We start from the raw sequence: 27,368 nt of genomic DNA, 5'->3' as shown, positions 1-27,368 counted from the left end.
ACGATGGAATGGTTGGTCAGAAGCGTTTTGGAACCATTCAGCCAGCCCTCCGCTGTCATACACATGGGATCAGCTGTGAACAATACGCAGCAGAAAGAGCAACTGCTCGATGTCACTGGAAATTCAAAGCTGGACAAAAGTGCCGGGAGAAGAAGAGACGCTTCAGACCAATCATTCCATCTATTATTATGGTGAAAGTGAGATCGCTCCCCGATAAGATGGAAGAGCTGTCGGCGCTTACCAGGCCGGAAAGGGAGTATCGGGAGTGTTGTACTCTGTTACTGTTGATTCTTCAGCTCCAGACTGCTGAGGGACTCTGCAAATAAGCAAGGATGAGTACATTTTAACCTCTTTGTTTTGCATGGAGTTGTACACCTCTGTTAATGCTATCAGTTTAGCTGTTTGTGCATGGACTGAGGTGGTAATACTAGTTCTGCTTCTAAAATTTTAGTAGTGGTCAATGTATTGTATACTGTTCGAGTTTTGTCCTTTCCATTAATTCTTAGATAACCCACCTACATAAAGAATTTTATTTAGAGGTTGATATTTCATCATTTGGAAGGGCTAATGTTGACCATACACTACGGCATGCTAAATTCTGGGCGTCGAGTGCAAAATAGAGCTAATTTCCCAATTTCCTCCATTTTTTTTTAAATGGGAGCCAGATTCCCTAAGTAGTCTAGAACCCATGCGCCACCACAGTTTGTCAAACCCAAAAGCGACAAACTTAATCTGTTTCTTAGTTAGAGGTTTTAGAGCTTAGAGAATTATCAATTTGCTATTTTTAAGATTGTCCTTGCCAATCGTTACATTTAGCTGCATTAAACCCTGTAATTGATGACAAGTCTGTAAGTTTTAAACCTAAGTTTTCTCAATTTGTATGGCTTCAAAACAACCTCATCTAGTGGACATCAATTCTTCAAATGCTTATGCAATCCGTGGGAAATTATGCCTACCGTATTTACTCGAATTAAACGCGCACTCGAAAATAACACACAGGTAATTTTGGGCCAAAAACATCTGGAAAAATGCAGTAATCGAATATAGTGCGCACCTAAAATTTCCCGCTGACGAAAATCAGAAATCTTACCTTTTTTTCTTCGTTTCACGATTGTTTTGTTCAAAACCGGATAGAGAAATCTTCAGGTACGAGCGTGTCGAGTGTCGTGCAGTTGGTGGAGTTATGCGTTTGAATTTTAGGACAATAGATGATACACAGAGTGGACAAACATATCATGTAGACATGTTATGTTGCAATACCTTTTAGACTTCCTTGAACATTGACTACATTTCAATTGACAATACCATGTTTTAATTCAAATATCTATTGTCATTCTCAAACAAGAAAAGGAACATACAAATTGAATAAATAAATGATTTGAAGATATGCACAATGGAAAAGACTATCACATGTGTTTAAACTACAAGTGTTCATCAAGAGTACAAATTTATTCATTAGAATCCTTCAAATGAAGAGTCCGCATCAGAATCTTTAAATAGTCTCTGCAGATATTCCTCTCTCTCTTTGTCTGTCCTCTCATCCGTCTCCTCATACATCTCTTCGTTGAGAATCCTATCAACGTCCACGCTTCCTTCATCCACTTCCTCTTCCTCCCACAACACATCATCCGATTGGCTTTACGAGATGACGTAAAATCTGTGCGTCAAAGTGAGTTTGACAATGCTTTTTTCGATCGAAAATTTGTAATTTATTTTAGTTATTGATTATAACACTGAACTGAGAGAGGGTGAACTGAGACAAGTACGAGGCTAGAGGGGGGCAGTGGTGGTCTCGGCTTTCCGATTTTCGATCGGCTTTAGAGATGACGTAAAATCCGTGCGTCAAAGTGAGTTTGACAATGCTTTTTTCGATCGAAAATTTGTAATTTATTTTAGTTATTGATTATAACACGCACCCCCATCTATTGGAATTAATTATATAGCAAAAATCTGCGTGTTATATTCGAGTAATTACGGTATTCAAAAATAAATTAATTTATCCAAACAAGCCCAATTGTTTGAATAAATCCAATTTCTGCTCTGTTGTTTTCATGTTTGATATCATCAAAACCCGAATCCTTCTTAATATCTTACATCTCATTTGCAAATCATCCCCTTAGTGTTGACCTACCCAAGGACCGCAGGACAGCGAAATCACTGGCTGAATTTTTCCTGCAACCGAGTCGTCTCAACCCCACCAAAGAGACAAAGATGTTTACGTAAGATAGGAGCCATCCCCCGGAGCCTATAGCTTGCCGTTACGTGAAGGTGGAAGCGAGGCAAAAAGAGCCAAGCCGGAAGATGAAAAGTAAAAAAATTAAAACAAAATTAGAATTAAGTGTAGTGTAAGATAAGATTAAAACTGATTTTTAAGTGTCTGTATTGAAATCTAAGTTAATTGAAGTTAAATTTATGTATATGTTGTTACCAGCTTTCTCTCGGTCTCATTTTAGTATTGAACATCATAACCACTAGATAGTTATTTATTACTCTGTTAGTAGATGGTGAATAAGGACCAATAAAATGTTTTTCAATTGGAATATCCTGTTTTTGCTGTTTTTTCAGAGGGTGGGAACGAATTAATTAGTATTTATTTCATTTCTATGGGAAAAGTTGATTTGAGATACCAGTAAATCGACATACGAGCTCGGTCCTGGAACCTATTAAGCTCCTACCTCAAGGTATTACTGTTTATCAAAACAAACCTTGAAAATCAAATTCAAAAATTCCAGCACAACCGAAATAGCTCAATTTTGTGACTTTCTGTTGGGTTTTTGTGTGGAGGTGAGTGTATGTGTGCCCGTCTTTTCCCCTCCTCTCGTAGTCAGCTGAGTTCAGTTTCTTTGATTAAGCTTTTATATGTATATGAGGAGAGTGTTTGGTGACGTCTGGCATGGGAGTATTGCTGCCTTTACCTAATGTGTCTTGTCCAGTAACTCATGTTTTTGCCTTTTGTCGGTTTGCGTTTCTGCTCCTGTTTATTTTGTCACTTGGATATAGAGCTTTTGTCATTAAAAGCCCAAATTTTTTCACCAGCAATTTTTGCCGTCTTTTCTTCCCTGCATCCTGGGTTCAACATCGCCACAGCCGACCCTAAACATGACACATTTAAGACAATGGATTATTTTAAATTTAAAGTGATTGTATTAGTATGTGGAAAAAAAATACTGAAACTCTTATTGGATGGTTTCCTACATTGATTTTAACACGCAGCCAGCTTTTGACCCCTAAACTACAGGAAAAGTGTGGTTCCAAAGAGACTCTATCCACTGTTGAAGCTGACTAACGCAAGCGAATGTGGTCTGAACTCAACCTTAGTGTGTGGGCCATATTTAATGATGATTTCATAATTTGCTGTGGGCCATTGGTAACTGGGCGCCTGGCTCCAGTTGGCTTGTGGGCCATATGTTCAACACCACTGCTGTATTCCGTAGTTACTCATTGTATGCACCCGTCTGTCTCTGTATATCAAAGGGGTGAATGAATTATTGATGGAGTCTTTCCTACTGTCCTACCTAAAACAGGAGCAATATTCTTGGATATTCCCGATAGAGGAATTGGATATCTTTAATGTGTCACATTGGTTGCCCAGACTGCAGCAGTCCCCACGTCACGTTGCCCAATTAACCAATCAGAAACTATCCAGGCTCCTCTTTCACGATGAATTCGCAAGAAGGGACACAACGCATGCCTGAAGGCGGTCTTGACGACCAAGACCACAAAGGTGGTGGGAAAGACAATAAAAATAACATCACAAATGACATTCGAATGATTTAAGAGGTGGTTTTACATCTGACAGATTGGCCGACCAGAATAGAGAAAAGACACAGTGATGCTTCAGAACCTTGGACAGCACCCTTCTGGAATAGGATACCCGAAGGTGTTCACGTCACCTCACCACCACAAAATTTCAAAAAGATAATTGTACAGGTAAGAATATTTCAGTTATTACCACGGTAGTTGGCGATTGTGAGATGAGGATTCGTAAGTTAGCACAATTGAATTTACAGACCTCCTAAAAGTGGTAATACCAGGAGAATGTGTCATCTCGGTTCCTAGGCTTTAGTTTCCCGTTTGTTAAATAGTGCATGGGTGTCGTGCACCTATTTTTTTTACAAGGATTCATCGACGTATCGATGTACATTTGCTACTTTGCAGAAAACTGCGTGTGCTTTCTTTTGGCGCATTGGGACATCTTGCAGTCTGCCAGAAGAGGGCGCTATAATACATTTGTTATTTCTAGGTTTAGAACAAGGGTGGCCAAGTCCGGTCCTCGACAGCCCCTATCCAGCCTGTTTCCATTTGTTCCTCCTCTAGCACACCTGAATCAAATGATCAACTCATCAGCAAGCTATCCAGAAGCTCCACACCGATCCCGATTATTTGATTCAGATGTGTTGGTGGACGGACAGACTGGATAGGGGTTCTCGAGGACTGGAGTTGGCCACCCCTGGTTTAGAACATAAACCCATCTGCAGAAGGATAATTGACTTTGTGTTGCAATTAAACAGTAGTTGATTCTTCCAGTGGCGGGCCGTCAGGGCCTTCAAGGCCTTCTCTGCTGGCCTAAGAAATATCTGAATCATATTATATTTTGTCCATCAATACTTATTATTCCAAATGGTCTGTTAGCTTCCTTTCATTGCTTTTCCCCCTGGTTGCACTGCTTCCAGATGTGTGTTTTCATATTGAAGCATTTAACCAATCACATTTCAGCCATTATTTGTTGGCAGATCAGATCTGCCTCAAAGCCTTCACAATCAGTTATTGCGGGCTCTGCTGCATTAAACTAGACCAGACATGTCCAAAGTCCGGCCCCCGGGCCAATTGCGGCCCGTGGACAAATTTGTACCGGCCCGCGGCCTCTATCATGATTTTTTTTTTTTTTTTTTTTTTTCATCATGAAATCAATAATATGCGGCCCGCCAGCACTGTTGACCACAGTATAAAATACATGTGTACAAAAAGCTATTTTTCATATTTTTCATTTCACCAGAAGATGGCAGTAGCCCTGTTGCCGCACTCTGGCCGCCGTGACCCTTGACCTTGCGTGATCGTTTCAGCCCAGCCCATTTCTAACATGGCGTCTGTAAACAAAAAAAGGAAAGTTGACCGCGAGGGCCGCCGCTTCCAGGACAAGTGGAAATTTGAGTATTTTTTCACTGAAATACGAAACAACTGTGTCTGCCTAATTTGCCAAGTGACTGGCTGTTTTCAAGGAATTCAACATCAAGAGGCACTACCAGACGAAACATGCTAGCTACGACAAGCTAACTGGGAACAAACGCGGTGAAAAAGTGAAGCAACTGGAAGCTGTTTTAACGGCACAGCAAAGCTTTTTCACAAGAGTCCGTGAGTCAAATGAAAATGCCACAAAGGCAAGCTACGAAGTGGCAACGCTGATTGCAAAGCACTGCAAACCTTTCACTGAGGGTGAATTTATTAAAGACTGTGTAATGAAAATGGTTGAGAAAATTTGTCCCGCGAAGAAGCAAGAGTTTGCCAATATTTGCCTGGCTCGTAATACTGTGGTACGGAGAATTGAAGACGTTTCATTAGATATTAAGAGACAGTTAGAGGCAAAAGGAACTGAGTTTGACTTTTTCTCGTTAGCGTGCGATGAAAGCACGGATGCGTCCGACACCGCTCAGTTACTGATCTTTTTAAGAGGAGTGGACAATGACATGAACGTGAGTGAAGAGCTTCTGGACCTCCAGAGTCTGAAGGGCCAAACAAGAGGAACGGATTTATTTGTTTCTGTTTGTTCCACCGTAAAAAAACCATAACGGTCAAATTTCCATGGTTAGTTACTACTACTACATTCAAAGAATGTCAGGCTAAATAGTCGGCCCCCACACATTTTCACCTTACCAAATCTGGCCCTCTTTGCAAAAAGTTTGGACACCCCTGAACTAGACTGTTGCTTTTAACCAATCAGATTTCGAGTTGGCAACCCCACAATGATTTTTCATAGGCGTTAGCATTTTGCCTGGGACATGTCATTGCTTTCACAAACTATGATTGGCTAGTAGGCGGGCCAAAGCAGCCAGAGATCGCAAACTCCACCCATATGGCCGACAGTGGCAAAAACAAATGAATTCTGTTGCAGATTTCTCTCACAAAGCTATTTTCCAGACGGACTTTTCCAGAAAAAAAATGGACATCATTAAGAAAGGGCGGTCAACTTGATTATTTTTTATGTGTTGCAGCTGTAGCTGCAGTAGAGGTTTTATAGCCATAAAATAGTTTTTGAGGGTTGGATTGATACGTTGAAGGTGCTACCAGAAAATGCACCGCCCGCCACTGGAATATTGATATATCTTGGTGGCTAGCCAATTAAAACACAAAAGACAGACACTCATCCACTCATAATCAAGGAATTTAGAGTGCTCCCCCAATCATCCATAATTTTGGTTTGTTGGAGTAAAACTGGAGTACCCGGAGAAAACCTACGAATTCTTGAGGACACCAGGAATACTCCACACTCCGGAAGGTCTGGATCCACCCCGCATTAGTAGATCCTCGAACCGCAAGGTTGATGCCTGAAGAAACTAGGTAATTAATGTATTAGACTCACGTGCCACATATTTAAAAATAGAAATGTGTTCAATTGCCACCGCCCCTTACCCCAGTCAGTCAGCATATGGACTGCCATGCGAGTGGCTGTGATTAACTATCTATTCGCCAATAATGTAATAACAGAAAAGTTGTGACACATTGAAACACACTCACACACCCCCTTTAAGTATTTTAACCGTTTGTAAAAACTTTACCTCCATGTTCATTAAGTTACACCCCCTTTCAATGCTATTGAATTTTATGTCAACCCATCAAAGATTGATATTTTATAATTAGATTTTATTTTTGAAACAGACATTATTTCATCACTTGTTTCACACCATGAAAGGCCCCATCAGAATTTGTTGTAGATATTCCCCTTTATCTAAGCATGTTATTGCCAATCGTTATCACTGTAACATTTAGGTGTATTAACCCCATAATTGCAATGCAGTAAGTTTTGCCTAAATTCTTAATTTGTATGCCCCTAAAGTAATAGACAGTAACGTCCCAATAGTCATCAATATGACCTATACCAAAGCATATTTCCCCCTTCAGGCCAAACAGGGAATGTCTTTTGTGCACTTAAAAACACTCCATGTTTCTTCTAGGGAAACTATGCCTATCCTAAAATCAATTATCTTATCTACCCCAGCCAGGTTCAATTTACCTAATAATTTGGACGAATGCCATGAATTTTCTCATGCCATTTCTGCAAGGGGGGAGGGGGGGCGGTGGTGGTTTTAGTATCCGTGGTCCCAACATAAATCATGAATTAATTTATAGCCTTATTACTTATTAAAAATGCTTACAAAACATATAGAAACATCCCATAAATCCAACAATAACTGATTACAACTTGCGAGGAGGATACTCATAACGCGCCTTCGTTCCTGAGCATTCTGACATGCAGTCTCCTCTTCTCTGTATTTAGTCGCACATAACTGAAAACATTTAATGTAATCTGATTCAAAACAATTGCATAAGGTAACCGAATAGCACCCTTGAGGCCGGGGTCCCAGTCAAAACAATTTATGAGTCCTTCGTAGATCATTGCAAACTGGCATCTGGGTGTCTGGGTTGCGAGGTCTATCTCCCAGTTAACAGTCCTTGGAGGGTGAGGTGTGATGTCAAGCAGGGTGACCTCGAGTTTGCCCCAGTCTCAAATTAAAGACACTCTTATACAAAAGTAATTAAAATGCATACATCTTTAATATTATCCAGAATAACCCCAACATTTGTTTATGTTATATTACGATTCACCGGTGCAAAAAGTCTCCCCCGCTCGCTTACAAGTCAGCTGGGATAGGCTCCAGCAAACCTCAAAACCATTGTCAGGATTATCGGTTCAGAAACTGAATGAATGTATTTGTGAACATGAAATGTTTTTTCCTAGTGCTTTTGATTCATTTTAGAAATGAGCAAATTTCATTTAGAGCGAGGTTACACACTTGTTTAGTAGAATCTTGATTTCCCAGGTTTTGATCTTTCAAATCCGGAAGCTGTCTCTTTTTTGCAAATTTAAATATGGTTAATCACTGCAAAATGCAGTGTACTGATTCAACTTAACATTGTATAGATTTTTACTTCAAATTATAGTTTTATTCTCTTGGAAAGCAATTTTCTTCCCTACATTTGGAAGGGCCAATGAGCTGTGCAATACAAAATTGAGAGTACTAAAGCTGTCGAGTTCTCGAATGGGTCTGCACCATATTTTTCGTTTATTTAGAAATGCATGTTATTGTTCTCTACTTGAGGTCGCTTTCCTCTTGTAAACCATTTCATTGTTGCAGTGTGAAAGCTTTTTTCCTACCAAGCTTACAAACCGACAGAAATATTAGAATACAGCAGATGGAAAAATATGTAATTATAAATTCTACATTTAACAAAATGCACTCGGCCCCATATAAGCAAATAATTGGAACATGCAACACATGCATCAAGGCTTCAATTCATTCATTTGATTCTCAGGAACATACAAGTGGGTGACACAGTCAAATTAAACTTTTTCTCTTTCCCATTTAGTGAAGTGTCTTATTTCTATATTTTGTCATGACTACATGAACTTCATTTCCTCAGTTGAGTTTTGTTCTGTAGCCAGATGTCTCCTTGAATTTCTTGCAATATTGTCGTTATCTAAGATTCATAACAAAAGCTTAGTGTATGTAATAGAAAATCCCATTCTTTGCAGTTTCTGTACCACCCTTCTGACAATATAAAGGTGATAGTAAATCTCTAGCCTGGACGCAGATCGTGATTGATACAGCCACCTGTGCCTGGAATATTTTGTAAATATTCCAGGCACAGGCCTTCGAAGCGACTGTTCATCGTCTCCAGCCTGCATTCAGATAACCAACATTCTCACTACCCGAAATTAATTGAACCCACGGAGGAAGAAAGAGCACCCTTCCTCCAACACTGGGTACAAATGAAGCATGCCTTACCTGGAAATGTCTCTCCACATGACTTTTTGTTATTTGAGAACTTTTTGTTATTTGAGAACTTCTTGCGACAAAGCTGTTGGAATTATTTTATATAAGTTATCCTGATTCTGGTATGACTGTCGAAATGTTAGTTAATAGAATGAGAGTGTCTTGGGCCCTGGAAAGTTTCACCTTATTCAACAAAGAGGAACTACCCAGGGGGGCCGACGCCTGTCTGAACTATTGTGTGAGGGTTGCAGGATATCGGGAAGGAGACTATAAAGATGTTATCTTGAAGGGGCATATGGTCATACATCAAAGAACCTTTTGTAACTGGGATAGATCTCTCTCTCCTGTGTTTGCTTGAAACTTCCTGTAACTTGGACACTCCCAAAACACAATAAGAGAATTGGCAGGAGGAGATTTTCTTCAGAGTGTGTCGAAGGGCTGGGACGCGAACGGTCCTGAGAACCTCTCATTTTTAAAATAAAGTTTACTAAAATTCTCTGTGATTTCCTCCTTTTCAGATTGGTGATACAAATGTCTGGTGTTTAAACCCAACATTTAATTGGTCCTTCGAGCCGGATTCCAAGATACCTAAGGATCCCAGCGGGTGAGCAAGATCCAGAAAAGTCTGTGGCCACAGCATAAAGATCCTTTTCCAGGACTGTTTCTTCCTTACGGGCTGGGGTCCAAAGGTTGAAGGGATACCAAGGACGCAGAGAATCGTGAGTAAATTTTATTTAAAAAAGGAATGATTGAGAAAAAAGGAATGAATGATGAAATCCGTGGCGGGCAGACCCCCTTAGTTGAAAAAGACTAATTAAATTCTGTAAAGGATAGCGGAGTCCTGATTAAAGAGAAATGAAAACCCTGAGAATCCTAGGCCCTATCAGGTAAAAAATTCAAACAACAAACTTCCACATGCGTACAGAGGTAAAATTCAAACAACAAACTTTCGCAGGCGGACAGACACCCTTAGTTGAAAAAGACTTATTAAATTCTGTAAAGGAAAGCAAAGTCCAGGGTGTATTGAATAAGAAAAATCTGTGACGGATAGTGGAGTTCTGGGTGTATTGAATGAAAAGTGAAAAAAAGGATAGAGTCCTGGTTAATAAAGAAGCAAACTAAAAAGGAGTGAAAGTGTGTAAAAGTGAGAAAGATATTGTTATACAGTGACTGAAAGAGCTCGATATAAAGAAAAAAAATAGAATAAAACTATAAACGCATGCAAGTAATCTTCATATGAATAGATAAATAAGATATAAGTACGCTGTGACGCGTTCATAAATCTCGATTGTAGCGCAATATAAGACTAGAAACGACTAAGAAATATACTTAGGCGGATAAATAAGATAAGAAGATATATATATATATATTAGGCCTGTTCAAAAACAGTGGCCCCTGTTTAGCCCGCTCTTCGTAGGAGGCTCCACATGTAAGCAGGGAGCACGACGACGAGGGGGGGGAAAGGGGGCCTGCTGGTCGTGCGGCAAAGAGGGCCACAGCCGGGGAATGCAAAAACAACCCTCCCCGCGCACAGCGACGTCATGCTAGCGCACGACTAGAACAGGAGGTAGCAAAACAAATGGTTAACAAAAGTAAGGGGGATAGATAGATCAAAAAGGTGGTGAAGCCCCCCTTCACAGATGCGGACACCCCTCGAGCTAAGCACACTCTTTGCAAACAAGGGGGGGGGGCGCCCATACAGCTTACTGCTCCCTTCACACCAAAAACAAAGGGCAGGAAAGACTACCACAAGAGAGAGAGAGATAGTTGATAGTGTTATGATATATTAGTAAAAAATTGTGGGTCTTTTATTAAACACTAAAATTTATATTAGGAAATGCCTAGTGAAAGGTTATTTTCCCTAAATTGTAATTGAGGTAATAGTGAGCACAGAAAATGGCTCCTATTTTAAATAAAACCGCCTTTTTAGAGCGGATAGGAATTAAGCCAGAGCTTTAACTATTGGTTTTAGAAATATGAGAGTGATTTGCGATTTAGACTTAAGTATTAAGAATCATCCAAATTATTAATGATATCAAACATGAAAACAATGCAGAAATGGCATTTATCCAAATTATTAGGTAAATTTAGATAAAATAATTGATTTAGGATAGGCATGATTTCCCTAGGACGGAAGAGGCATGGAATGTTTTTCAGTGCACAGAAAGACATTCCTTGTTTTGCCCGAAACAGGTGGAATATGCTTTAGCGTGGGTCATATTAATGACGATTAGAATATTAATTGCATTAGCATCAAACAGTTGATGTCAACCAAACAACATTAACCTATTTCTTTTGAGAATGATTAGGCTGATAGCACAGCAAAAAGGTGGTTAGCTGCCAAGAAGCCCCAGACTGGGGATGGCTCTTCACCAGTGATGAAAAATTGCAGACCACTGAGTGTAAATGAATGATTGTTTGTTTGTCTTTTTGTGTTTTTAATTGGCCGACCACCAAGATATAATCAATCAGATATCAAGGTGGAAAATGATTTAGAAATTTGAAATCAATTTTTGATGAAAATTATGGAAAATTGTTTAGTCAAATGAAATTTTAATGGTAAAAGCAGCAGTACTCCAAACGTGAAATTTGAAGTGGAGAAACAAATCTGCTATGCAAAATTTAGGAGCACTGAAAAGACAGTGTTTGATACCAAATTCCAAAGTACTATTGATTTATTGTGATAATGGCATCCAAATTGTGTTAACAGAATAATTGACTGAATTGACAAAAGTTTCCATATTTCGTTCCGAAGAAGAAAAAAAAATGGAAATCCAATTTAGTGGAATGTACCAAACGCCATTATTAACTACACGATTGGAATTGGAGGATGAGGCTAATCATATGTCTGCATAAAAGAAAAAACTTTAAAGAAACGCATTAATTTTGGGTTGGCAGAGGGAGATTGCATTTCTCAACAGGAAACATGATGAGCAACCCAGGATGAGAGTGCAACGTGTTCCTGACAGACCGCAGACATGAAAATAGCGGATCCATTTTGTGCACTGTAAGAAGGTTCTCTCAGTTGAAACGTATGAGGAGACAGGTAAGATAAACTTTTTGACGTAATCAGACAAAATGGCAAGCACTCCAATATTGATTGGAAAGATTATTGCTCGGGGAGCAATGCTGTAAGCCATAAGGAACTTTTTATATTGGTTTTATTGTCTCCATATAAAAAAAGTGTTTCAATTGAGACTAGATCTTCTTACAGATAGTTAAAGTAAACAATTGTGACTATATCTTCTTACATATTTTTAAAGTAAACAATTAGAGAGAAAAGAGAAACTACAATGGATAGAAATGTAACTAGAATTTAATTTTATGCCTGACTATTGAAAAATATTGATTAAGAAAGTTTTATAGGAGATGATTGGCAAACTCCGAAGACAATGGAATGTTACATTTGATAATAAGACTACTAGATTGGGATATTTTGAATTAAAAAACACTGAGGTTAATATGCAACGCAATACACATTGTTAGATGAATTGGGACTTGATTAGTATGCATTTTAAAAGTAATGGGTTTTAATTGCTCTAAAAGATACAATTATGCTAAAAATATTGACCCTGACAAACAAGGGGTGATTACATTTTACTGGGTTCAATTCTATTTAGAATTATAAATGTGTGCATTTTGTTTCTGAATATTAATTGATGTGAATCTAAACTGTTACAGAGAACGGGAAAGCTGTTTTCCTGAGGAGAAAGCAGCCTGGTTTGCTTTTTGTATTTTTCCTATTTTTAGTATGATTAGTTAATTTGTGTAATTGTAGGAAAGAGGAAAAAACAAATATGGGTTTTGATCTTAACAAGGAAGCAGTGTTCAAAATAGAATATCAGCTAGCATGTTTAATTTTGACTGATAAGGTATTTAAATTTTCACAAACATAATGATGAATGTTAAGCACGTGTTAAAGACAACGACAGAACACAGCAGCATTCACAACGACAAAACTGAGCCGATCTCAAGAACAGTCTGCAGACGAACTGTACAAAGCTAAAGGCCTACCGTGCCTACCAAAAATGTATTCCATAATTGAGCCATAAAATGTCTCAACAGGGGGGAGATAGGCTGAACAGGTATAAATACCTATTTTAAAATTTTTGTAGGAACTGTTTAATTTGTTATTTTATTGATCTGTAAAGAACATGGGATCTCCAGAATCATCTGGAGTGACAATGGAGCTCATTTTTCAAACAGCATAGTGCAAAACATGGCAAAACAACTGGTAGAACTAGCCCGAGATTAACACCTTTTGAGATAGTTATTGGAAGACCATTCCAACTTCCTTTATGGGAGATGACCCATGACGAGAGACTAAGGAAGGAGAGAAACTTATCCAAAGAACATGTAAGCGGCCGTGATTTTTGTCTATCTTGCAGGAGGTGGTGTAGCCAGGTGACTGGATCCTGATCTGAGTCATAAAAGTGAAGTCCTGGTTCTCTCCACGATGGGAAGACCCATTCGTGGCCCAACTCACCAACCTCCACAGCAGCAAAGATCGCTGAAAAGTCAAAGTCGATTCATCAGGTCAAGGTATTTTGAGACAGGTGACTCTGAGTAGGACTGTAAGTCGGACGGTGTCAAAACCCTTGTCCGTGAAGAAACTCATCTGACGTCTACTCACCAGCCACGAGCACCCCTCACTTAACCCTGACCTCCCATAGACTTTGCACCTCTATACAGAAGCCACAGTGAAAGCTGTTGTCACCCACATCACAGTGACTGGACTGTCAGTGACAGCCTGGGCGTATCTGAACGCCCCGCCCACAGAGACTCGAGTTGGAAAACAAGTGCAGGAAACGTCCTGCCTCTTCACTGGAAAGGCAGAGCCAAGCGGTCCGCTCTTGGATGGGGTCTGGGGACCCAATCTACATCAACAACATCGGGGTTCCCTGCGGCGTACCAGATGAGTATAAGCTCGCTGACCAAATTGCACGACTCCAGAACAGGACGGAAGAAGGGTTTGCAGCCATCCATGAACAGTTGTCGGCGACCTCCTTGATGGCCTTCCAGAACAGAATTGCTGTTGACATGCTCCTGGCAGAGAAAGGTGGCATGTGCTCCATCTTTGGCGACCAATGCTGCACGTTCATCCCTAACAACACAGCAGCTGACGGGAGTTTAACCAAGGCCCTGGAGGGCCTTCGATCCCTCAACAGCAAGATGAAAGAACATTCTGGAATCAACACCTCAATGTGGGGCGAATTTGGTAGCATGTTTGGCAGATACAAACAGTTGGTTGTATCAGTTTTAATGTCAATCGCTGTTTTTGCTGCCATTCTCACAACTTGTGGATGTTGTTGCATTCCCTGTATTCGTACGTTATGTCAAAGATTAATAACAAATGCCATAGAACCAGTCAAATCCGAAATGTATGCCTTATTGACATCTGGAGGCGAATCACGGGATGACGACGACGGATCTGGGGATGAGGAGGAAATGCAGTTCATGGGACTGCCTGACATGTTCCCAGATCCTAAAGACTATGGCATTGACTTTTGAGTGTAACGTTTTTCTGTTATTTTTGTGATCCTGTAATGTGAAAATCTGAAAAGAAGAGGTTATGGGTGATGATATTTTATAGCAGAATCCGGATAAACAGGAGGGTTATGTTGGAATTATTTTATATAAGTTATCCTGATTCTGGTATGACTGTCAAAATGTTAGTTAATAGAATGAGTGTCTTGGGCCCTGGAAAGTTTCACCTTATTCAACAAAGAGGAACTACCCAGGGGGGCCGACGCCTGTCTGAACTATTGTGTGAGGGTTGCAGGATATCGGGAAGGAGACTATAAAGATGTTATCTTGAAGGGGCATATGGTCATACATCAAAGAACCTTTTGTAACTGGGAGAGATCTCTCTCTCCTGTGTTTGCTTGAAACTTGCTGTAACTTGGACACTCCCAAAACACAATAAGAGAATTGGCAGGAGATTTTCTTCAGAGTGTGTCGAAGGGCTGGGACGCGAACGGTCCTGAGAACCTCTCATTTTTTAAAAAAAGTTTACTAAAATTCTCTGTGATTTCCTCCTTTTCAGATTGGTGATACAAATGTCTGGTGTTTAAACCCAACAAAAGCGAACATGTGGGGAAGACGCATTTGGGGAAAAGCGACAAGCGGTCCTCAATGAAAATCCAAAAGGGTGTCTTTCCTCTTTCTTTCTCCACAATTTTATGAATGTCGATCGGAAAACCTTACAAAATTTTGGAGCATTTTTATTAAATGCATCAAAAGCGCTAGAAAAAAAACAGGGTCAAAATCACTTGTTTTTTTTTGTCCACAGAGACAATTGTTTTGAAATATTTAACAATTACACAATCATTGAACAGGTACAATATTTACCAACAAATAAATAAGCAAAAAAATCTGTGAAAATAACAATGACATTTAATTTTGTAAAAATATTTAACAATATACAAATATAAAAACAATCATATGAACTGTGCAATAGGGGAAAGGGGATACAAAAATATCCAATTTAAATGTGCCCTTTGTTCCAAATCCTTTTAATATCTTTAACAACATACAAGTATATACAAGCAATAAGAGATACAAGTCTACAATATGAAAAATACAAAATGTATTTAATTCAAATTAAAGGTGACTCTTTTTCCCCATATGTTCTTTGTTGGTTGATTAACTTTCAGAATGCCTCTGCTTCTGCACCCCATATGACACAACAAACAACACATTATATTTTATTATTCATCTATTTTACCTAAATACCAGTGACCAGGGAGAAAATCACATGATGATTTTGGAATAGTATATAGAGGCTTCTTCAGTCCTACCCCCAGGAAGTTGGTGTGTTCGTGGATCAGCTTTCGGATGTACTCGATCCAGTCTAGTTTGGTCTTAATGGTGGACGCCTATTGATTTGGAAGACAGGCAAAAGTTAACGTGGCCTTTTGGACCACTTTTGAAAACCAAATAAACATCCCATATTCACTGGAATTTCAATCACTGTATGAGTTACAGTGGTACCTCGAGATACGAGCTAAATTCGTTCCAGGACTGACCTCGTATGTCGATTTATTTACTCGTAACTCAAATGAACATTTCCCATAGAAATGAACTAAAAACAAATTATTTTGTTCCAACCCTCTAAAAAAACACCCAATACAGGATATTGGTTTGGAAAAACATTTTTTTATTTGTTCTAATTCGCCATCTATTAACAAAGTAACAAATAACTAGTGGTTTAATTGTACTAAAATGTGTTTAGCAGTACTAAATTAGACGGATTTCGCGGAGGCGAGAGAGAGACGGACGGGGGGGGGGGGGGGACTTTTTGCACGGCAATGCGCTCGTAACATAACAAAGAAATTTAAATGAACTTGGATTACGATGCAGACACCCTCAAAAATAAGTTTAATCTAACTTTACACTAAACTTAATTCAAATTTTGCTTTAAATTTTGATACCTTTCTACTCCTGGGTTGGCTCTATTTGCCCCGCCATATAGGTGTGAAAATACAGCACTTTCAAAGAGAGAGAAGAGCATCTAACCTTAAGAACAATGATGCTGTCCAACGTGCAACTCATCGACAGTGCAAACTTGCCGGGGTTTCCCTCCACGTGCCCTATCACATTTAGTTCGAATATCTTAGGCGGCGGCGTGATTATAATTTTCCCAGATTTTTTTCACATGTAAAATGGCGTAAAGGACTACTCACATTAACTTTTCTCTTAAAAATGTATTTTCAGTTTCCCTTGGTGTCCTTGGCCACCTTGCAGAAAACCAAGGTCTTCTCCAAGAGAAAGAGGTATCTTTTTGGGCCCATTTGGAAGGGTGACTTGGAATTCCACACCTTGAAGGACTCCTCTAGGAGCAGCTCCTCTTTGATGCTCTCGTCAAACCTTGAAGGAGGGTCAAGTAGGCAATATTAGAAAATGATACCTCCACGAAAACCAAATGTGTGGTCATCTTGCCCGTGTTCATTTACCATCCACCAAGGAGATGCATGGCATCGTTGGTTGTCTTGGAAATATTAAGCATCACCTCCAGGGATACTTGGAGCTCGCTTTTCCTCTCACGACATTCCAGGATGTTCTAAAATAAATTGAAAGAGCTTTAAGACATTGCTTCCACAGAATCTCAGTTCGCCAAGTTCCTGTATGCATGTGTAACTGAAGCCAACATGTTGTTCAAAATCTTGTTTTCATAATACGGTAAAGTTATTTAACTTATTAATATTATTGTTTAATCAGACACAATTGGAACTTGTGGTTTTGCCGATTGTCACATATTACGAGTATGTAAAGAATGCAATTCATGTGGTTTACGGAATCCCGTATTTCCTCGCATATAATTCGCCCCTAAAATTGCTTTAAAATTGTTGAATTTTAAAATTTCTCGCATATAAACCGCCCCCTGATTCACAATTTTCACCTCCATATTCATGGTTTTAACTGGGAGTACGTGTTACTTTGAAGGGAAAATAAGAAAAATCCTCACACGTGGTATTTCTGAGATCCTGTATGAATCCAAAGGATTGTCTGATGGATTGCACATTCCGAAAAGGTTGTTGCCTGTACGTGGATGAAATAAAAAAGGAAGTCATTATCAGAGGGGGGGCTTGGAAAAGCAATGTATTCATTCACATGTGGATTTTCAGAAAAATACCGTATTTACTCATATGTAAGCAGCACCCTTAAAATTGTGGAATTTTACAATTTGCAAAGGCCCTGATTCACAATTTTTGCTTCCATATTCATGGTTTTAATAGGAAGTACAAATGTGTTACTTTGAAAGGAAAATCTTAAGAAAAATCATTGCAAGTGGTATTTCTGAGATACTCTTTTTTAAAGCAGATTATTAGGGTTAATATCATAAGGAAGTTTTATTATGCCTGTCTTTGTAAATGCAAAATATCAAATTATTTTGTTTGACAAAAGAAATAAGTCTATCTTGATGAGAACCTGATGCTTTTTAATGACAGAAATTAAAACTTTCTTATCAGAAGTTTAAGATGTTGTGGCGTACAAATTGCTTATGTCGAAACATCAATTTTTTTCGATGGTTCATATTTCTGCAATAGTTGTCACTTTTGAACAAGAAATAAAAAGAAAAAAATCTAAGCATAATTTTGTTTTATTTCATAATCATAAATGTACAATTTCCTTTCAAAAAGGAAATAACGCAAGTACAACCAGCAAGTGTGTCCGTACCGGTATAATGTTCACCAAGTCTCTGGGTGGAAAAATAGCATGATAAACATTACACAGGTATCAAGGCTGATATTTTAACGATCGACCGCAAGACCTTCGATCAGCCTTAAATACTATTGTGACTACCTACTGAGGAGTCTACGGTCCTTTGGAGTGTGCAGGACACTGCTGAGGACTTTCTACGACACGGTGGTGGCATCTACAGTGTTTTATGCAGTGCTCTGTTGGGGATGCGGGAGCACGGAAAGGGACAGGAACAGGCTGTATAAGCTGGTCAGGAGGGCCAGCTCTGTTCTGGGCTGTCCTCTGGACTCTGTGGAGAAAGTGGGAGAGCGGAGAATGCTGACCAGGATGATGTCCATCAGGGACAGCACCTCCCACACCCTGCACGAGTCTGTGGAGTCCCTCCGAAGCTCCTTTAGCAATAGAATGCAGCACCCTCATTGCAGGAAGGAGCGCTTCCGCAGATCCTTCCTCCCATCAGCTGTCAGGCTCTTTAATAAAAAAATGGCTGAGTGTTAAGACCTACCGTATGCATGCATGTACATTTATGTGTATGTATGTATATATGTGCTAAGCAACACGCTTATTTATTTATATATTTATTCATTAACTTACTTATTACCTATCTATTTATGTCTAAAATGCCTTTCCTATTCCTGCATCCTCACCCTCTTGCTACTGTGACAACGAAATTTCCCGAATACGGGATGAATTTAGTTATCAAATGTGCTGACATGGTAAATGCTAAGAACACATCTGTTAAAGCTACTCCCGTCTGGCCAGTCAGAGCACATTTATAAGTGGCAAGCACAAGTGAGTTTTTTCACTTTTTATGCAAGATAGTTTTTCTTCTTGAATTTCATTCATAGGTGTTAAAATAAATTTCGTTTTGCGTTTTATCGGTTTATATTTTTCCTATTTTGAAATAAATGACAATATGGGCCGCATTGTCTTGCGTCATGGTGTTTCGTCTTTGTAACCTTGAAGTTTCATGCATGTCGTCTTTTTATGCGCATATAAACTGTACCCTTGACTCAGTCATTTTTTGTCCGACAAATGCGGCTTATATGCGAGTAAAAACGGTAATATAGGCACAAAAACAAATATGGATACATAAAAACGTTTTAAAGAAATTCATCCCGTAATGGTTGTTTTCTTATGGCAAAACAGAAAATAACCAACTAATAGTAAATGTTAATTTGCCAACATCTACTGGAAAAAAAGTTGTGTGCGCATATAAGGCATTCCCTTGATCTAGTCATCATTTTTTTTGTTACAAATACAGCATATATGCGAGAAAATACAGTAATACTAAAATCTTTCCAACATTTTTAGGCATGCCTTTACCAGGACCGGATATCTCAAGATTCTCAGCACAGGCTTAACAAGGTAGGAGTTGATCGTGTTTGGGAGTTGAGGTTTCTGCTGAATATTCTGTTCAACACACAGAGAAAAGACAGTAAGATCATGAAAATGTGTCCTGAAGTCAAGTTTGACATTTAACTTGCATCAAAATAGTTCAGAGAATGTTGAGTTTAGAGGATCGTGGATGGTTCTTGCAATAATCCACATACAACTGAAACTTCACAGCCTACAAACAGGATACATTTTTACTTTTTACGGAATCATTATGGGTCAAATGTCAGCGGGATAGTGGTTATGGATAAAGCAATAAATACCCATGTGACAAAGCAGCGTCCAACCTCCTCAGGCATGTGTTCATGTTTCTCCAGTTCTTTGAGAAAGATGCTCAAAAAGAGATGGTTAATAAATACGTTTTAAAAAGTGAATGGCGTAGATCAGGGGTCTCGAACTCAATTTACCTGGGGGCCGCTAGAGGCCGAGTCTGGGTGAGACTGGGCCGCATCAGGATTTCCACAAGAAAAGCACTGATAAAACTTTCCAACGTTATCAAATATCTTTATTTTTTAACAAAAAATAATGAATTAAATAAATTAACTTAAAGATGAATAAAAAATAAATCAATCAGTAATATAAAACCAAATAATACTAATGAGCATACAGTAGATATACACTGGCTGGCTAAGTAGAGAAAATGAATTATTTTTATTCCGTTTCAAATGTCTGTATTAACAGCTCTTTAACCTTTAACTTTCTGAACTTGAATGGAACATTGAACATGAAATATTCTGAACACGGCTTCTTTTGCCTACTCCTTGCTGCTAGAGACCTGGCAGCGCTTCTTCTCACATAGTCACATTTGGCTTGAGGGAGGAAGCAGTGGAGACCCTCAGTAGAGCTTGAAGATGCTCATCAGTAAGTCTGGACCTGTACTTGGACTTATTGAAGTTCAAGGTGGAGAAGAGCTTCTCACACAAGTATGTGCTCCCAAAAAGGCACATGGTCCGCTTGAACCTTCGGGAAAGTTCAGGGAAGCTGGGGGTCAACTCTCTCAAAAATTGCCCAAGCTTGTCTGCTTCTCCACTCACCTCCCTGAACTTGGCTTTGAGTGCAGAGTTGCACTGCAGGTCAATGAGCTCCATTTGAAGCTCAGGAGGGGCATCTTGCACATCAAAGGAGAAGGGGTCCGCAAAAATTTGAAATGTGGCTTTGTGTGTCTTGAAGTCTGCAAATCTGTGATCAAATTCCTCCTGTAGCTTCGAAATGGCCTCAACATACTTCTCACCACTGAATGGTGTGCCTGCATCCACGAGAGCCTTGCATGCTGGGAAATGGCAAAGGTTTGCCTGAGAGAGCTGGGCTTTCCATAACACAAGTTTAGTGCAGAATGCTCTCACGTTGTCATAGGCAGCACTGACAAGTTGCCCCTGGCCTTGTAGCTTCTTGTTCAGTACATTAAGCTCATGTGTGATATCAACAAGAAAAGCCAAGTCCATGAGCCATTTGGGATCACTTAGCACAGGATCAATCAACTCACAAACGGCGTAGCTAGCTTTGACTGCTGCATTACTGTCTTTGGTAGCCTTCTTGAAGAGATCCTGTTGCCTCAGAAGACGTGTTTTAAGACTGGCAACCTGGTTGGCTCTCTCATCTCCCTGGTATTTTTCGTACTCCTCAGCATGTCTCATAGTACAATTACGTTTCAAATTGTATTCCTTGTGCACCGCAACTTTTTCAGTGTAAATGAGACACGTCGGGGTGCCCCTGTGTTCAACAAAGAAATATTGCACTCCCCACTTTTCTTGAAACTGTCTGTGCTCATCACCGACCTTTCTCTTCACGGCAGGCTTTGAAAGAGACATCTCTGGGGCTCTGTAATATGTTTTTCCACTTGGAATGAGTCTCGGGTTGATCTTTCACATTCAGTCGCGCGGGTTTGTGGCGCATGTGCACTTTCGCTCTCCGTTTCAATCGCGGAGATGGCTACAGACACTGACACAGGCTGGATCACGGATCGTAGCGCCTCATTCAGTTCTATGCTGAGAGCAGCGGAGGAGTGTGCGCGCCGAGCGGAGTGATCGGCCTCACGGCTTCTCCTCCGCCCAGCTGATTGGAGGAATGAATGAGTGAGTGAGCGAGGCACTGGACAGCCCGGCCGATGTCCCGCCCCCCAGAGCCGTATACCTCACCGTGATTGGTTCATTCAGCTCCGAACCAAAGTTCCCTCTAATTTTTTGTTGGTCTGAGCAGAAAGACAACCTCCCTGAGCGCACTGAGTACCAGTGTGAGCGACATCATCGGTACTCGGATGATTCGCCTAAAGACGTTTCGCCGACGGACGTTTGACAGACGGGCAGGTCGCCGAATGGACGTTCCACCGAACGTTCATTCGGCCGAACGGAGGTTTCGCCGAAACGGGATTCGAACGCTCGCCCCGCCGGATCGTGTGTGTACAAGTTTTTCAACCTCGGCCCGCGGGCCATATACGGCCCGTTAGGATTTTTAATCCGGCCCGCCGCTGGTGTTGTCCAAATTATAGTAAAAATCAATGTTCGTCTACCTTCAATGGCAGTCCGGGAATAAGCACTCTTGGGCAGGCAGATGTAGCAGAACCGAGCCGTAAAATGACAGCAATCGGGTCAAATCCATCCTAAAACAGCATTTAATGATTAAATACAAATACTGGATGATATCGCGATGGAGGCAAAAAAACGTCTATAGACGTCCATTCGCCAAACGGCTCAAAATGCTCTCAAATTCGGTCAAATCCAGCTGAAAACAGCGTTTAATGATTAAATACAAATACTAGTATTTGTATTTAATCATTAAACTAACAAATACTAGTACGACCTGTCCGTCTGTCAAACGTCCGTCGGCGAAACGTCTTTAGGCGACTCATCCGGTCACGACATCATCATTGCTCGCTATCGGCACACCAGTATCACACCTGCCACAAGCAGGTGCATGTCAATGTTCCCTCTAATTTTTCATGTAAAACATGCTGTAAAACAAGAAAAACATGAGTGGACAGAGCTACTGCCACTGGCTGCCACTTAAACGGCGCCATCATGGGGAAAGGGGTAAAAAAAAAAAAAAAAAAAAAAAAAAAAAAAAAATCGATCTTTCATATTAAGACGGGGCCCGCAAATTATCGTCCCGCGGGCCGCAGTTGGCCCGCGGGCCGCAAGTTTGAGACCCCTGGCGTAGATCAACATCAAAAGATCTATGAGTCTCATTTTATTAAATTAGAACGTGCATAAAAAACGTTGCCTTACGTAAGCAATGTTTTAAGAATTTACCAAGAGCAGCCTCATTTATTTAGATTTTTCAACTCTTTAAAAAACAAACACTCGAAACTTTGACATAAAAGGCTTTAGGTTTCATTTTTTTGTGAAAAGTCAAATTGTTTACTTGTGGTGGAATTCTTATAGGTCCAGCAGGTTTCCAAAGATGAGGTGTTGCATTTTGCTGATTCCTGCAGGGCTCCTATAGTTGGTACGTATCTCCCATGTAAAAATCTGCCAATGCCACACAATTCACATGGTTAGAGATTGTCTAAAATAAAGTGGATGGAAACAGAAAAGAAACTCACGTCAATGCGCTACACCAGGTCTTGCACGCATGTCTGCTTGAATCTGCTTTGCCACAATGAACATGCTAAAAATGAAAAAAGGCATGAATGTGCCAGCGACTGATCAAGCAAAGTAGGCATGGGTGAGAGGACATTTATAATTGAAAATAAGGGATATTCTTGGCATTTACATCTTCCATTGAGAAACAAATAACAAAATAAATAATAATAATAAAAAAATCCTACTTGTTAAATGATACTACAAAATTCACAAATGGATAATGAGCCACATACCTTTCTTTGGAAGCAGATTTTTTTCTGTGTTTATCTTGAGTGTGTCGAGAATGACATCCATTTCGAATTTCACTGCGGTTAAGCCAGCGGACATTTGCGTTTTCGTGGTCAAATGAGCGGACGCTCAAAATAGCCCCCCACTGAATCCAAGCATTACGGTAATTCAATTCAAAACAGAAGAGCAGCGGCTAACTTCGTGTGCTTGTAGTGCTTTTAAACCTTTAAAAATACTCTCAACAGTCAAAAAACTGCACCATATAACTCCAGCATTTTCATTATTTAAAAATGAAATAAAGTGTCAGGCTTAAAAAATACTTCACAAGTACAATATTATGTGAATCCCCCCTTTTTTGTCCATTTCATCATCCATATCGCCCATCATCGAAATGGTTGCGAGGGTTGCTATATGCGTACTTTGTTCAAGGTTGCAGGTCCCATTTTTGTGGTACTGAAAATCAAGATTTTTTTCCCGTAATTTCCAGGCAAGGTGGGTCAATCCTAGTAGACCTCCATGACTAATAACATACATAAAATAATGCAATTTCACGGATTAAATTAGGAGAAAATTGGAATTAAAATGCGTAGTAAAGGGTTGCGGGGGTTGCTATATGCATAGTTTTTTTAAGGTTGCTGGTCCCATTTTTGTGGTACTTTCCAGGCAACGTGGATCAATCCTAGTAGCAAACGTCCCCGACGACTCACAAACTCAAAACTATTCAATTTCCCATACTGAATTTAGAGAAAATTGGACTTAAAAATGCTACATGCGTACTTTTTGTTCAAGGTTGCATGTCCCACTTTTGTGGAAATGTAAATTAAGATTTTTTCATAGTTTTCAGGCAAGGTGAACCTCCGTGACTACTCACATTCTCAAAATCATGCAATTTTACAGATAAAAGAGAAAACTTGAATTAAAATTCCCACATGCATACTTTGTTCAAGGTTGCACTTTTACAATTTTTGTGGTACAGTGGTACCTCGACATACGAGTGCCCCGACATACGAGCAATTTCAGATAAGAGTAACATTTTGAGCAAATATTTACCTTGAGATATGAGCCAAATTTTGAGATACGAGAAAGCCAGGTGGCCAAGGCATGAGAGGCTGTTTATGATTTTAGCGCAATGTCTTTTTTGCCGCATCCCTTTCGTGTATACTGATATCTACGAGCACTGGGCGGAGCGTTGCATTTTCACGTGTTTTTCCCCGTTAGTCAATGCATAATACAACGTGAACAAGAATGGATCCAAAGCAAACAGGTCGAATGAAGAGTTGTGCAAAGAAAAGGCGAACGATGACAATCAATATTAAGCGCGAAATAATTGAAAAATATGAGTGGTGTCAGGAGCGGCCTGTTTGTCCCTCCTGACATCCCGTCAGAGAGCAGCTGCAGTCAATCTGCTGATTGCTTCCTGTTTTGTTATTTAAGGAGCAATGAGTCATAGGACCATTGCCGGATCGTTCTTCTGTTTATGCGTGCGCACAGCATGCTGCCGTTTTGCTTTCAAAGCCATTGTTGATTTATAGATCCCTGTTGATTTATGAAAGGATGTCGTTTGAAACCAACTGCCTGATTCAACTCCCATTTTCCCGCGGATGGGTCCTAATATATTCCCGATCGCGCCGCGACGACACAGCGAGATTGTAACAGAACGATCCGGCCCTCCCGGCCGAGGGGGCAGGCGGCCCCCCGAGCAGCCAAGGTAAGGTGCCCGACGACCGTTCTAAGATTCTGGTGTCTGTTAAGGGCAGGGGGCTTGGCCAGCACCTTAAGGACCAGCAGGGAGGCCCGCCGGACCGGCTACTCCCACTCCTCTCCAAGGGCCGACGTGGACGCCCCCCGGATAGGCCCCTCCTAAGCCTCGTCTCAGGCCGGCGTGGACGCCCGTCCGACCGCCCACCTCGATACCTCGTCACCGGCCGGCGTGGACGAGACTTCTCAGGTGAAACTATGCTATCGCAAGTGAGATTCCACACAGAATGCGTCATTAAAGGAGAAAAGCATGAGCTGGTCTTTGAGGTGGTGGAAACGCATCAAGAGCCCCTCCTCTCTGGGGCCACCTGGGCCTATTGACATTCACAATACCCGAGGAGCTGAACAAAGTAGAGCAGATGCTATTCCATTATGCTGACGTCTTCAATGACCCTGTCGGTACCCGGACGTTTCGTCGACGGACACTTGGTCCCCGGACGTTTCCTCGACGGACAGTTCGTCGAACGGACGTTTCGTCGGACGGACATTTGGTCAACCATCTGTGAATTTGCTTCTTTATAATAAATGTTTTTATAAAATTATTTTATTTATTGCCTGTTATTTTAATGTCAACGTTCATTTAAACAATCTGAAGTAAAAACACTCACGGATGACTATGCAACAGTACCGACAAGCCATTGCACATAATTTTTAATAAAATAATTTTATTTGTTGCGATATATGCCCCAATTCTTCACAAACCCAGCACATAGCATTTTTGAAAACCCGATTTCTATTCTGTCCCCGTCAGCCGAGGAGGCCGTGCTATCTTTTATTTTTTCACACAACGGACCCGTTTTATCACTTCTTTTTTTAAAACCTCTTCAGCATGGACCGCCTGATTTACGTATTGTTCAAGCGTGCCCGTAGGCCTATCTACCCAGTGTTTTTCAATCCATTCCCTAAGCGTATAATTTGAATGAGCATCCAACACTTTTTTTTTTTTAGCTGCTCCTGATAAAGGCTGCCCACCGTGTGGTCTTCAGCGATGCCGCTGTTGGCCTTAAAACAAGCCGTCATCCTGATTTGATATTCTGCAAAAGGCTCACCATCCCTCTGCTTAGCTCTGCTGATCACGGTATAATTAGCTTTTGATTTAAACTTCCCCGTAACCCGATCAATCAGTTCATGCACTCTCAAATTCAAATCACGACCGTCATGACACAACGGGCCACCATCAGCTTTTGGATTCCAATCACCTCTAACAGCATGCCAATCACCTTTTAACGCGAACATCCAAATTTGCTGCGTTTCCACCCCATTCAGGTGATAAGATCGTCTAATGTCCTCCATTTGCAAGACAAACTCCCCCACATCAACCTTATGCGACGTGATGCCTTCTACGGCCTTTTTCACGTTGTCCTGCGTCCAAGTCCTGTGAACCAGGGTAGTAGGAGCCTGCTCCTTGCCCACATTAGGATTAGCAACTTCGATCATGGGATATTGTTCAATAAACACATCACCCATTGGCGGCGCCCCAGGCTGGGGAGATAGCGTTTCTCCCCATGTCTTTGACCATTCCCCCACGGGCCCTCCCGACCTGGTCAGCCGGTCGTTCATATTTGTCGGAGGGGGCCTCGGCAATATCTCCTCCTTTTTAACAACAACAACACACTTCTTCCCCACCGGGCCAGTCTCATCGTCCTCTTTTCTGTGGAATAACACAGCCTCTGTGTTTCCAGGCCCACCGTTATCAACTGATTTAACCCATCCATTACTCCGTTTCCTTGCCATCATAAACCTATAAAAGGTATCATTATATCCCTCCTGCTCCATTTTGTTAAGGTTTCCCCCATGCTTAGCACATATTTTATCCTGCAGTATCAATATCTTATGCATATTAAGCTGGCCAGCAAACCCATATTTGTTTATCCATAAATTTAGGTGTTTAACCCTTGTAGCGCTTTGATTTTCAACAATCCAATCTTTACACGGCAGACGCATCTTTGGATCGTCGTCAATAGCCGCTTTACTGTTTGCACCACCCATTTTTGGAGTGGATTTGTGTGTATCCCCGTAGTACCTTTTTTTTCTTTTTCTCCTTAGGCTTTAACAACTACGCACACACAACCAACGTCGACCACCACATTTTTATAGACCTCACCGTGTCTACCTGCTAGTGACTAGTATCCGCAGGGTTTTAAAATCGCCATCCCCAGGACGCGAGCCTTACTTCTCAAAATAAGGCCATCGCGTGTGATGCCCTTCGCGCATT

At 40.6% G+C, this 27,368-nt stretch overlaps 1 protein-coding gene and 1 long non-coding RNA gene across 8 annotated transcripts; one reads left to right on the top strand and one right to left on the bottom strand.

The window, feature by feature from the left end:
- The first annotated feature begins 3,683 nt into the window (after positions 1–3,683).
- Positions 3,684–25,665, top strand: LOC144066902 (uncharacterized). Its single transcript, XR_013297782.1, has 6 exons — positions 3,684–3,930; positions 9,509–9,709; positions 16,707–16,875; positions 19,509–19,562; positions 22,967–23,030; positions 24,928–25,665. It is a non-coding gene; the product is annotated as an uncharacterized LOC144066902 (long non-coding RNA).
- Positions 15,367–26,485, bottom strand: LOC144066894 (triple functional domain protein-like). 7 transcript variants are annotated; one of them, XR_013297770.1, is made up of 9 exons: positions 23,128–26,485; positions 22,947–23,053; positions 19,853–19,922; positions 19,521–19,607; positions 17,458–17,531; positions 16,946–17,052; positions 16,676–16,859; positions 16,509–16,582; positions 15,367–15,868 (listed from the first exon to the last, which is right to left on the bottom strand). XR_013297770.1 is itself a non-coding variant. In XM_077590314.1 (7 exons), exons 4-6 carry the CDS (start codon positions 17,512–17,514, stop codon positions 16,703–16,705), a joined length of 321 nt encoding a protein of 106 aa, XP_077446440.1. In that variant the 5' UTR covers positions 17,515–17,531; positions 19,521–19,607; positions 22,947–23,053; positions 23,128–26,485; the 3' UTR covers positions 15,367–15,868; positions 16,676–16,702. The 7 variants fall into 7 exon arrangements, 1 of the variants encoding a protein (XP_077446440.1); XR_013297773.1 differs by lacking the exon at positions 19,853–19,922 and having other exon boundaries at positions 19,501–19,607; XR_013297772.1 differs by lacking the exon at positions 19,853–19,922 and having other exon boundaries at positions 19,515–19,607.
- Positions 26,486–27,368: the final 883 nt, after the last annotated feature.

The sequence above is a fragment of the Stigmatopora argus genome, chromosome 21, assembly GCF_051989625.1.
Source record: "Stigmatopora argus isolate UIUO_Sarg chromosome 21, RoL_Sarg_1.0, whole genome shotgun sequence".
NCBI classification, from domain to species: Eukaryota; Metazoa; Chordata; class Actinopteri; order Syngnathiformes; family Syngnathidae; genus Stigmatopora; species Stigmatopora argus.
This window is presented reverse-complemented; position numbering and strand designations above follow the sequence as displayed.

Excerpts from the sequence above, each read along its gene's own strand:
- LOC144066894 (XM_077590314.1), bottom strand. The coding sequence starts at position 17,514 with ATGTGCAATCCATCAGACAATCCTTTGGATTCATACAGGATCTCAGAA. Across the intron at positions 17,053-17,457 it reads GGATCTCAGAAATACCACGT|AACATCCTGGAATGTCGTGA; the intron begins GTGAGGATTTTT and ends AATTTATTTTAG. Across the intron at positions 16,860-16,945 it reads ATGCATCTCCTTGGTGGATG|GTTTGACGAGAGCATCAAAG; the intron begins GTAAATGAACAC and ends CCCTCCTTCAAG.